The sequence below is a fragment of the Perognathus longimembris genome, chromosome 1 (genome assembly GCF_023159225.1).
Source record: "Perognathus longimembris pacificus isolate PPM17 chromosome 1, ASM2315922v1, whole genome shotgun sequence".
Taxonomy (NCBI): Eukaryota; Metazoa; Chordata; class Mammalia; order Rodentia; family Heteromyidae; genus Perognathus; species Perognathus longimembris.
Genome location: NC_063161.1, coordinates 67461621 through 67472660, shown reverse-complemented (window position 1 = coordinate 67472660; position 11040 = coordinate 67461621). Strand labels below are relative to the sequence as shown.

Genomic DNA, 11040 nt, shown 5'->3' with positions numbered 1-11040 from the left:
GTGCCATGAAAGTTAGTCACATTTACATATTTATGACTAGAGCAAGTACTCTGAATAAAAACATCTACAGAGTACATAAAAATGAGTCCCTGTAAAAGAAAATTGATACCTTTTTTTAAAAATTGGGATAGGTCATCTAGTAAAAATTAAGTACATCAGCCTATGTGCCAAATTCAGTTTCAAGGAAAAAAAAACCCAGGGAAAATGGTACACATGGAATTGTTTATCTCTCTATACCCTTTGCTGTTGTTCTTAAACTAGGTAATATTAGTTACAGGGGGATTTTATTATTGTGTCTTCATATATATATATATAATATTTCAATCAATCTCACACTCTGCTTTTTGTGCCATTTGAATGCAAAGAATGACACCCCCATTCCTTTCCTGTACTCAGCAATTTGAATTATAATGTAACTTCTATGAAGTTAATTTGGTATAAGCTTGTGTCTAAAAGCATTCATAATAAGTCAACATTTGTCTTATTTTACTTTGTGCTAGTTCTGAGGCTTGAACTCAGGAGATCTGGCTTTTGCTTGGCTTTTCCACTCAAAGCTGGCACTCTACCACTTGAGCTACACCTCCACTTCCAGCTGTTTTCTGGACCACTGGAGATAAGAGTCTCACAGATTTTTCTGCCTAGGCTTGCTCTGAACCTTGATCCTCAGATCTGAGCCTCCTGAATAGATAGGATTATAGGCTTGAGCCACAAGTGCCTGGCAGTACTAGTGACTCTCTACTAAAACATAAATGGGACAGGCTGCTTTTCTTCTCTGTTGTGCTGGCCTCAAGGATGGGAGATGAGAGGTGAAGACTGGCATTGGTACCATAGATCCTCTAATGGTACTAATATTTTGCATTGACCAAAAAAAAAAAAAAAAAAAAAAAGACAGTGAATGGTAACAGCCTTCTTTCAACAATCAAATTTAAGCAACACTGAGTAGGTCCTTTGTCACTTTTTTTTTTTTTTTTGGCCAGTCCTGGGGCTTGGACTCAGGGCCTGAGCACTGACTGTCCCAGGCTTCCTTTTTGCTCAAGGCTAGCACTCTGCCACTTGAGCCACAGCACCACTTCTGGCCGTTTTCTAGATATGTGGTGCTGTAGAACCGAACCCAGGGCTTCATGTATACGAGGCAAGCTCTCTTGCCACTAGGCCATATTCCCAGCCCATTTTTTTTTTTTTTTGGCCAGTCCTGGGGCTTGGACTCAGGGCCTGAGCACTGTCCCTGGCTTCTTTTTTTTTTTTTTTTTTTTTGCTCAAGGCTAGCACTCTGCCACTTGAGCCACAGCGCCACTTCTGGCCATTTTCTGTATATGTGGTGCTGTGGAATTGAACCCAGGGCCTCATGTATACGAGGCAAGTACTCTTGCTACTAGGCCATATCCCCAGCCCCCCTTTGTCACTTCTATTCTGGAATTAATGCTAGCAAAAGTGTAATCATCTTGCTGTTCAAACAGTTTCCAAAAATAACTGGACATAAATCTTCCAAGTGGCACACAGATTGACTGTGCTAGCCATGTTCAAGATGTCTTCCTCTGATATGCTATATTTTCATTGTCTCTCTGATCTTGAGGATCAAAGCCAAGCATCACCTATCCTGTAGTCCTGTAGTTTCATTAGCTGAATCACATGCAGGCCTGAGGCCTGAGAGCCATCTCCCTCCATTTCTCGCTTTTTTTCCCTCACATACAACCACTACAGTTGGTGACTAGAAAAGAGAAGCAATGTAAAATGTCTTTTACTTTGGTTCTGATTTAATAGGGCATAAGAAGTAAGCTATTCTGTTGTTCAAGTAGTTACTTTAATGTTAAATGACAAAATAATTTAATATTATAAAAATAAAATCTCATAGTTTTTTTTTTTTTTTCCCCATGTGAGATTTGTAACCACAACTACAGTATAAGGAAGATCAGTTTTCAGGTCAAGAAATCCTAATTTATCTACTGAAATTCCAGAGCATAAAAAGGTGAAGAAAATCCACCATATTTTCTTCCATCATTTGTATTCCCCAAAACTTGTCATTAAAATATTCCTTTTCAAAATTGTTTTTCCCTTTCTTTTCTCTGAGGTGGATTACCAAACTTTCCTTTCTTGGCTGCCTACTATGCCCTGCCCAAGCATGGGTCACTGTGTGTGAACTTGGTTTAGTATCTGGCAGAGGGACAGGCCCACAAATTACCCTAAGTGTTCATTGTCTGTACTCCTTATTTAACCAGGCATAATAGCTTTACAAAAAAAGGAAAATATGACAATAAATGAAGGTCCCATATGTCTCAGTTTTGTGTAAGTTCAGGTGTTCCACGCAGTTCAAGTTTTGGTAAAACCATTTTTGAACACTGCAGACACTAGCTATTACCACCATTATATTATGGTAAAAGATAAAATAACCCGTATGACTTTGACCACCCCCCTGACTAAAAAGCACTCTAATTTCAATATAAAGACTGAAACACTTAACTAAATCTTCATTTTATATTTAAATAGGTATTAATAGCACCTTCTATGAAAGGCTGTTTTAAATAGGCACAGAACAAAAAGAAGAGTCCTCTAAAAAATACTGTTGAAATTCACTAATATATCCCATGTCACATAAATTACTGCTTTTTCTTATTATAAAAAATATCAATACCCTTAGAGGATAATCAATTAAACATAAATCAACAGAACATGTCCAAAGTTGAGAATACCGTTCCATTCTAAGATAAGACATGCTTTCTATTTAAAAAATAGAGAAGGATGTGCACCTAAAGTGAGGAGCTAAGCATGTATATGTTATATAATTATTTTTTACCCCTATATACAGACAATTGCTATTTGCTTTAGATAATGTGTTCTTAGGAGTACACCTACAAAAACAATTATCTTTTCTTCATAAGTCAAAAACTCTGAACACCAACAATTTGTCCTTTTTCCTCTTTGTAAAAGAACATAGATCATGTATGTAGCTTGAGATTTATAAACAAAATAAATTAACACAATACCCTAAACTGTCCATGTACCTCTCACCATGGCAACAAGGAGGTATATCTTTTAAACGGTTATAGTTCCTAAATGGGAAAAGGACACTGAGGGAAGTTTTTGGGTGTGTGCCGGTACTTGAACTCAGGGCCTTGCACTCATTTTGCCTTTTTTTTTCTCAAGACTGGCATCCTACTACCTACTACTTGAGCCACAGCTCCATTTCCAGTTTCTTGCTAGTTAAGTGGAGATCAGCATCTCACCCACTTTCCTGCTTTGGCTGGCTTTCAGCTGTGATCCTCAGATCTCAGCCTTTTGAGTAGCTAGGATGACAGGCTAAGCTACCAGTGTCCAGCACTGAAGGATTTCTTAAATCAAAGTGGCCCATTCTAGCCTCAAGACAAATGTCCACAATTATGGAATAGCTCACTTCAAAAGAAAACACTCCATTCTTCACATTATTTCTAAATTTTATCAAAAGAATGGCTCTGCGCATGGATTTTACTCAGAGGACACAAATGGAGAGAAACAGTGTCCCAGAAGAAGCATTGATGAGCCTCTAGCTTTCACCATGAAGCATGAAGGGATGGGGAAAGAGAGCTAAGGAATGTCTAGGGGTCACGGCTGCCCCTGAAGTTCAGGACTCAGATTTGCTCTTCAGGTCGGTTTGCTCTTCTATGGTGACAAAGTGCTCCTGGGCCCGCTCTGGGGTCTCACCTGTGACAGCCATGAGGATGATTTTCAGCCATTTCTGTCTCAGGTCCTCAGTGTCAGCTGCGAAGCTGTGTGCGGACTTAGACTGGGTCAGTTTGAAGCTGTGGGGAAGATCTGCACTCCGGGGTACATCATCCACGATGTAGCCCAGAAGGGGAATGGTGGCCTGTGCTCTGACATCCTGAGCAAATCACAAATATACAGGGTCACATGGATGAGTCAGTGCTGTAGAGTTTCCTTCTCCTGCAAATCCTGCTGCCACCACCCCTTCCCCCACACCCAGCATGAGTGGAGACCCGGATTCCTGAGCTGGCCATGAGGCTGGACAAGTCACTCAGGGACAGCTGGTCCTGAATCAGCAGGGACCACACCAGCAGCTGTTCAAAGCAGGCTCAGCTTTCCCATCATCAGAAAAGCACACACAAACAATACTAGCACCTCACTGCTTTTAGCCAGCAGGAATTAATGATATGGTAGCTGGTGATTCATTCATTCACTCATTAATTCATCAATTTATTTGTGGACAGAAAAATGTATTAAGAAAAACAATGCAGAATAAAAAACATAGCAGAGCACTGGTGGTTCATGCATGTAATCCTAGCTATGCAAGAGGCTGAAAGCTGAGGATTGAGGTTTGAAGACAGCCTAGGCAGAAGAGTCCATGAGACTCTTTTTTTGGGGGGCCAGTCCTGGGCCTTGGACTCAGGGCCTGAGCACTGTCCCTGGCTTCTTTTTGCTCAAGGCTAGCACTCTGCCACCTGAGCCACAGCGCCCCTTCTGGCCGTTTTCCATATATGTGGTGCTGGGGAATCGAACTGAGAGCTTCATGTGTAGGAGGCAAGCGCTCTTACCACTAGGCCATATTCCCAGCCCCTCCATGAGACTTTTATTTCCAATTAACCAGCAAAAAACAAGAAGTGGAGCTGTGGCTCAAGTGGAAGGGTACCAGCCTTGTATAAAAAAGCTGAGTGGGAGTGAAGATGACCAGAGATCGAGCTCCAGTACACACACACACACACACACACACACACACACACACACACACACACACACACACACACACGGTTTTTCTTCTACTTCTCCCTGTGCTTTACCAAGCATTCTAACAAAACCCATTTTTTCTCAAATGCACAATATAGGAAGAAGAGTAGGGACCACTGATCCACCAGATGAATTTAAAACAGCAACTCTAAAGCTAAGTACTGGTGGCTCATGCCTGTGATCCTAACTACTCAGAAGGCTCAGAGCTGAGGATCTTTGTTTGAAGCCAGCCCAGGTAGGAAAGTTCATGAGACTTTATCTCCAATGAACCACCAAAAAGCCAGAAGTAGAGATGTAACTCAAGTGTTAGAGTGCTAGCCTTGAGCAAAAAAGCTCACGGACAGCACCAGACCCTGAGTTGTAGCACAAAGTAAGAAAAAAAAAAAAGCAACTCTAAAATGAATCAAATCAACCAAAACAACAAACTTGGTTTGAGCAGCTCATTCACTTCCCTTCCTCCCCCGTGCTCTCTTTTTCCATCTCTAGTCCTGGGGCTTGAACTCAGGGCCTAGCTGGGTCCTTGAGATGTTTTTTTGCTCAGGGCTAGCACTACAGCTCATGAACAACACCTCTACTTCTGGCTTTTTGGTGGTTAATTGGAGATAAGAATCTCACAGACTTTTTTGCCTGGTCTGGCTTCAAACTGTGATCCTCATATCTCAGTTTCTGAGGAGCTAGGATTACAGGCATGTGCTATTTGGGACCTCACTGCTCATTATTTCCAATGAGTCACAGTGACACTGCCTGAGACAGTAGGAGGACTCTGTCTACAGGTCTCCCTCGGCCCCTTCAGGCAGTGACAGCTATGTTACCTGTGGGGCGCCATACATGTACAGCACGAGGGGGTCTTGCTTGGGGATCACACACCAAACTTTCTGCCAAGGTTTTGACTTTTCCATGTACTGAAGGAAGCTGCACACCACACTGTTTCCAGACACTTCTGCGGACTCAATCTAAACAAATACAATAGAATTAATACCATGAGCCAAAGACAGGGCAGTAACTCAACTTTATTATAATTTCCTTAAGTACAGTATATTTGTATAAAATGTCTCTTTGGATGACTTTAAAAAAAAAGATTCATTTGCAGTTACTGTTTTAAACTATGAAAACATATTTCAGTTAACTTTAAGTCTTTATATTATGAGAGCCTGAATTAATTATTGCCACTATTGGGGCTTGAACTCAGGGAACTTAAGTTCTGCTTGGCTTTTAAGAAATTTTTTTTAGGGCTGGGAATATGGCCTAGTGGCAAGTGTGCTTGCCTCCTACACATGAAGCTCTCGGTTCAATTCCCCAGCACCACATATATGGAAAACGGCCAGAAGGGGCGCTGTGGCTCAGGTGGCAGAGTGCTGGACTTGAGCAAGAAGAAGCTAGGGACAGTGCTCAGGCCCTGAGTCCACGGCCCAGGACTGGCAAAAAAAAATTTTTTTTAAATTGTTATTATAAAAGTTATGTACAGAGGGGTTACAGTTACATAAGTCAGGTAAAGAGTATGTTTCTTTTTGAACAATGTCACCCCTTCCCTCACTCTTTCCTTTTTTCCTTACCATCTTCACCCACAAGTTGTAGAGTTCATTTTCCAGTGTCTGGTAAGCACCCAGCTGTACTTGTTCACCCTTCTTGGCTTTTTTTGATGAAGGTCTATGCTGTACTGCCAAAGCTACACCTCCAATTCTACTGGCTTTTTGGTGGCTAACTGGACTTAAGAATCGCATAAACTTTTCTGTCTGGGTTGGATTCAATCAGTCATCCTCAATTTTCAGCTTCCTGAGTAGCTAGACTATTACAGTTGTGAGCCATCGTGTGTGTGTATGTGTGTGTGTGCGCGCGCGTGTGTGCGCACACATGTGCCATTCCTAGGGCTTGAACTCAGGCCTAGAGGCTATCCCTAAGCTTTTATGCTCAAGACCAGCTGTCTACCACTTGAGCCATACCTCCACTTCTGATTTTTTGGTGACAAATTGGAGATTAGATTTTCATTGGAAAAAAAGAGTCTCAAGCAGTTTCTTGCCCAGGCTAGCTTCAAATTGTGATCCTCAGATCTCAGCCTCCAGACTGGCTAGGATTACATTCATGAGCCACCAGCGCCCAGCCTTAAACATTTTTTTGTTAAAATATATATATATATATACATATATACTATATGTATATAGTATATATGTATATAGTATATATGTATATATATGTATAATATATATGTATATATATAATATATATATATATTTTTTTTTCCCCAGTCCTGTGCATTGAACTCAGGGCCTGAGCACTGTCCCTGGCTTCTTTTTGCTCAAGGCTAGCACTCTGCCACTTGAGCCACAGCACCACTTCTGGCCGTTTTCTATATATGTGCTGGGGAATCAAACCTAGGGCTTTATGTATATGAGGAAAGCACTATTGCCATATTCCCAGCCCCCCAAAATATTTTAATGCATTATTTGTATCCTCAAAGTTAAGAGAATTCCATCTGAAAATTTAAAATACCTCTAATATTTCATTTTCATACCTCTAAAATTCCTTTCCTTTTTTTTTCTTCACTGTCGGTGAATCCACTTAGTATTTGATAACAGTCTTTGCAGACTTTGTTCAATTTTCCACCATCATACTCAAGTTGAGCTTTGTAGTCTGAACATTTCCAACAAACCACCTTGAATTTAAAAAACAACAACAACAACGATAATCTCAATTGAAAGACAACCAGGCTTGAGCAGTTACATTTACAGGTAGTAATAAATGATAAAAAGTTAAATATAAGAGGAAGATGAGTGTGTGTGTGTGTGTGTGTGTGCATGCATGCACGTGTGCACACTAGTACTTGGAACTTCGTATCAGGGCCCTGTGACCTCACTTGGCTTTTTAGCTTTAAGGCTGATGCTTTACCACCTGAGCTACAGCCCCACTACTAGTTTTTGGTGGTTAACTAAAGATAAAAGTTTCACAGACTTTCTTGCCCAGGCTGGTTTCAAATTCTGATAATCAAATCAGAGCCTCAGTTCCCAGCTTATAATACTTATTCTGATGAGCCTTGTTTACTTGCCTGAATTGTTGAATCTTAAAAGAGAAAATAAGACTAGCTTACTTATGTCTCTTAAAATGTAGAATCAGGGGCTTCTAAGGGGTCCTCAGTGTGCCTACATTTATTTCTGTGTAAGCTCACTTGTCTGTGTCTGTATCAACTCTTTCCTTTTAGGCTTGTTTTCACCTAACAATTCTTCTTTACTTTTTGCCAGTCCTGGGGCTTGAACTCAGGGCCTAAGCACTGTCCCTGGCTTCCTTTTGCTCAAGGCTAACACTCTACCACTTGAGCCACAGCAGCATTTCTGGCTTTTTCTGTGTATGTGGTGATGAGGGATTGAACTCAGGGCTTCATGCATGCTAGGCAAGCACTCTACCACTAAGTCACATTCCCAGTCCTTCTTTATTCCTTAATGAGAATAGAATATTGAAGCTAAGCTCCCTCCACTCTTAATCCCAAACGAAAAGGCAGCTGACTCTACCAGCATACCTTCTGCATTTGTACTCATTATATAACTTAACTCTTGTATTGTTACAAAGAATCTTCCTTTCTCAAGTGAGGCTAGGAAGTCCACCTATACTGTGGTCTCCGTTTCTTCTTCACAGGTAAAAGGTATTTAAACTGTGCTTGCTGTAAAGCACTATCCCCTAACTTGGGCCTACAAATTAACTAATAGGAAAAGAGCTGACCATCTGCGGCCCCTCCCCCCCCTCCCTCCCTCCCTCCCTCCCTCCCCTCCCTCCCCTCCCTCCCTCCCTCCCTCCCTCCCTCCCTCCCTCCCTCCCTCCCTCCCTCCCTCCCTCCCTTTTTTTTTGTGCTTGTCCTGGGACTTACTCCCTGGCTCAAGTGTTGTCCCTGAGCTTCTTTTTTTTTTTTTTTTTTTTTTTGCCAGTCCTGGGCCTTGGACTCAGGGCCTGAGCACTGTCCCTGGCTTCTTCCAGCTCAAGGCTAGCACTCTGCCACTTGAGCCACAGCGCCGCTTCTGGCCGTTTTCTGTATATGTAGTGCTGGGGAATCGAACCTAGGGCCTCGTGTATCCGAGGCAGGCACTCTTGCCACTAGGCTATATCCCCAGCCCCCCTGAGCTTCTTTTTGCTCCAGGCTAGCACTCTACTACCGGAGCCACACTCCACTTCTGGCTCTTAGGATAGTTTATTGGAGAAAGCAGTCTCACGATCTTTCTTGTTTTGTTTTTTGGTTTTTTTGGCCAGTCCTGGGGCTTGGACTCAGGGCCTGAGCACTGTCCCTGGCTTCTTTTTGCTCAAGGCTAGCAATCTGCCACTTGAGCCACAGCACCACTTCTGGCCGTTTTCTGTATATGTGGTGCTGGGGAATTGAACCCAGGGCCTCATGTATACGAGGCAAGCACTCTTGCCACTAGGCCATATCCCCAGCCCTCACGATCTTTCTTGCCAAAGCTGGCTTCTAACCACAATCTTTAGATTTTAGCCTCTCAAGCAGCTAGGATTATAAACATGAGCCACCAGCCCCCAGGCCACTTTTTAAAAAAAATCCCTCACCTTGGAATCAAGGAAGCTCAGAACATATTCACAAGGTGGAATGGAGGAAACTACCCCCAAGTAAAGGATGTCAGAGCCCCCTCAGGACAGACCACCACCAGGCAACTGTGACTAATATCACGCCCCTCAAGTGATGAGGAAGGTAACTTTTCCACAACTCTTCCATAATGATTAACCAGGCCATGTACTCACCAAGTCTGGTGGATAATTATGCCTTTCACTCACTCTGTCCTAATCTTTATTTAAACATAAAAGGCTCATATCTGTATTCTAAAAGGTAACTGAAGATGACTTGAAGTGCTTACTCTGCCTCTTTTTTTTTTTTTTTTTGTCTTGGGCTTGGTCGCTGTCCCTGAGCTTTTTCACTCAAGGCTAGTGCTCTATCACTTTAAGCCAAAGCTCCACTTCCTGTTTTCTGCTGGTTAACTGGAGATAAGAGAAGCACACTTTCTTGCCCAGACAGGCTTCCAACTGTGATCCTCAGACCTCAGACCTTCCTGAGAAACTATAATGACAGGTATGAGCCACTGGTGCCTGGCTTCTGCCTTTTTCTGTGCTATGTAATACTCTCCCTTCTCTGGTTTTCATGAAGTTCTTAATTGGCATTGAGGGTAAGTGGCCCTGCCTGACACATAGAATCCCTACAACTCCATTTCAACATCAATTTCTGTGGCCTTTACCTCTCTAACCAGGTGTGTGTGTGTGTGTGTGTGTGTGTGTGTGTGTGTGTGTGTGTGCACGCGCCTGTTCTGAGGCTTGAACTTAGAGCTTGGAAACTGTCCCTGAATTTGTTCTCTTTTTTGCTTTGTTCTTGCCAGTTCTCAGGGCCTGGGCACTGTCTCTGAGATTTTTTTGATAAAGGCTAGCACTTTACTACTTGAGCCACAGCACCACTACTGGATTTTTCTGTGTATGTGGTACTGAGGAATTGAACTCAGGGCTTCATGCATGCTAGGCAAGCACTCTACCTCAAAGACACATTCCCAGCCCCTGTCCCTGACTGATTTTGCTCAAGGCTAGTGCTCTACCACTTGAGCCACAGCTCCACTTCCAGATTTTTTTTGGGGGGGGGGTGGGGAGGAGGTTTTTTTGGGGGGGGAAGTGGGAGGAGTTAATTGGAGATACGAATCTCACAGACTTCACTGCCATAGCTGGATTTGAATAGCAATTCTCAGATCTCAGTCTCCTGAGTGGTTAGGATTATAAGCATAGGCATGAGCAATTGGCACCAGGCTTTCAAGTTGTTGATTTTACATCCCTTATATAGTCACGGTCATGAGAAAATTTCAAGAAATGCTACTTGCATGTCCACAAGCCCGACAGTGGTGCCTCCTCCTGGTCAGGGCATTGAAGGGCTCTTTGCATTTCATGCACATAGTCACTTCATTATCTCGAATCCATCTTGGAGCTCTTTTTCCTAATTCAGCAGTCTAAAGAAGAAAATGATTAAATTTAATTAACACATTTTTGCTGAGTCATGAAGCTTAAACTCAGAGCCTGGGTCCTGTCCCTGAGCTTCTTTTGCTCAAGGCCAGCACTCTACCACTTGAACCACAGCACCACTTCCAGCTTTTTCTGTTTATGTGGTACTGATGATTGAACCCAAGGCTTCATGCAGGGGGAGGGGCGGGGAGGGGAGAGAAGGAGAGGGGAGGAGATTAGAGGAGAGGAATTGGGGGCCGGTGGTTCATACCTGTTATTCTAGCTACTCAGGAGGATGAGATCTAAGGATAGTGGTTCAAAGTCAGCTGGGGCAGGACAGTCAGGAAAGTCAATAGACTATTATCT

At 42.7% G+C, this 11040-nt stretch overlaps 1 protein-coding gene across 4 annotated transcripts in view; it reads right to left on the bottom strand.

The window, feature by feature from the left end:
* Nucleotides 1-1403: 1403 nt before the first annotated feature.
* Nucleotides 1404-11040, bottom strand: part of Fgd4 (FYVE, RhoGEF and PH domain containing 4) — a 194132-nt gene continuing 184495 nt past the window's right edge. For all 4 annotated transcript variants that reach the window (XM_048367086.1, XM_048367111.1, XM_048367104.1 and 1 more), the window contains exons 14-17: nucleotides 10557-10682; nucleotides 7223-7363; nucleotides 5526-5666; nucleotides 1404-3853 (exon numbers count right to left, since the gene is read on the bottom strand). In XM_048367086.1, coding sequence (XP_048223043.1) covers nucleotides 3596-3853; nucleotides 5526-5666; nucleotides 7223-7363; nucleotides 10557-10682 — 666 coding nt within the window. In that variant the 3' untranslated portion in view covers nucleotides 1404-3595. The remainder of the gene's footprint in view (nucleotides 3854-5525; nucleotides 5667-7222; nucleotides 7364-10556; nucleotides 10683-11040) is intronic.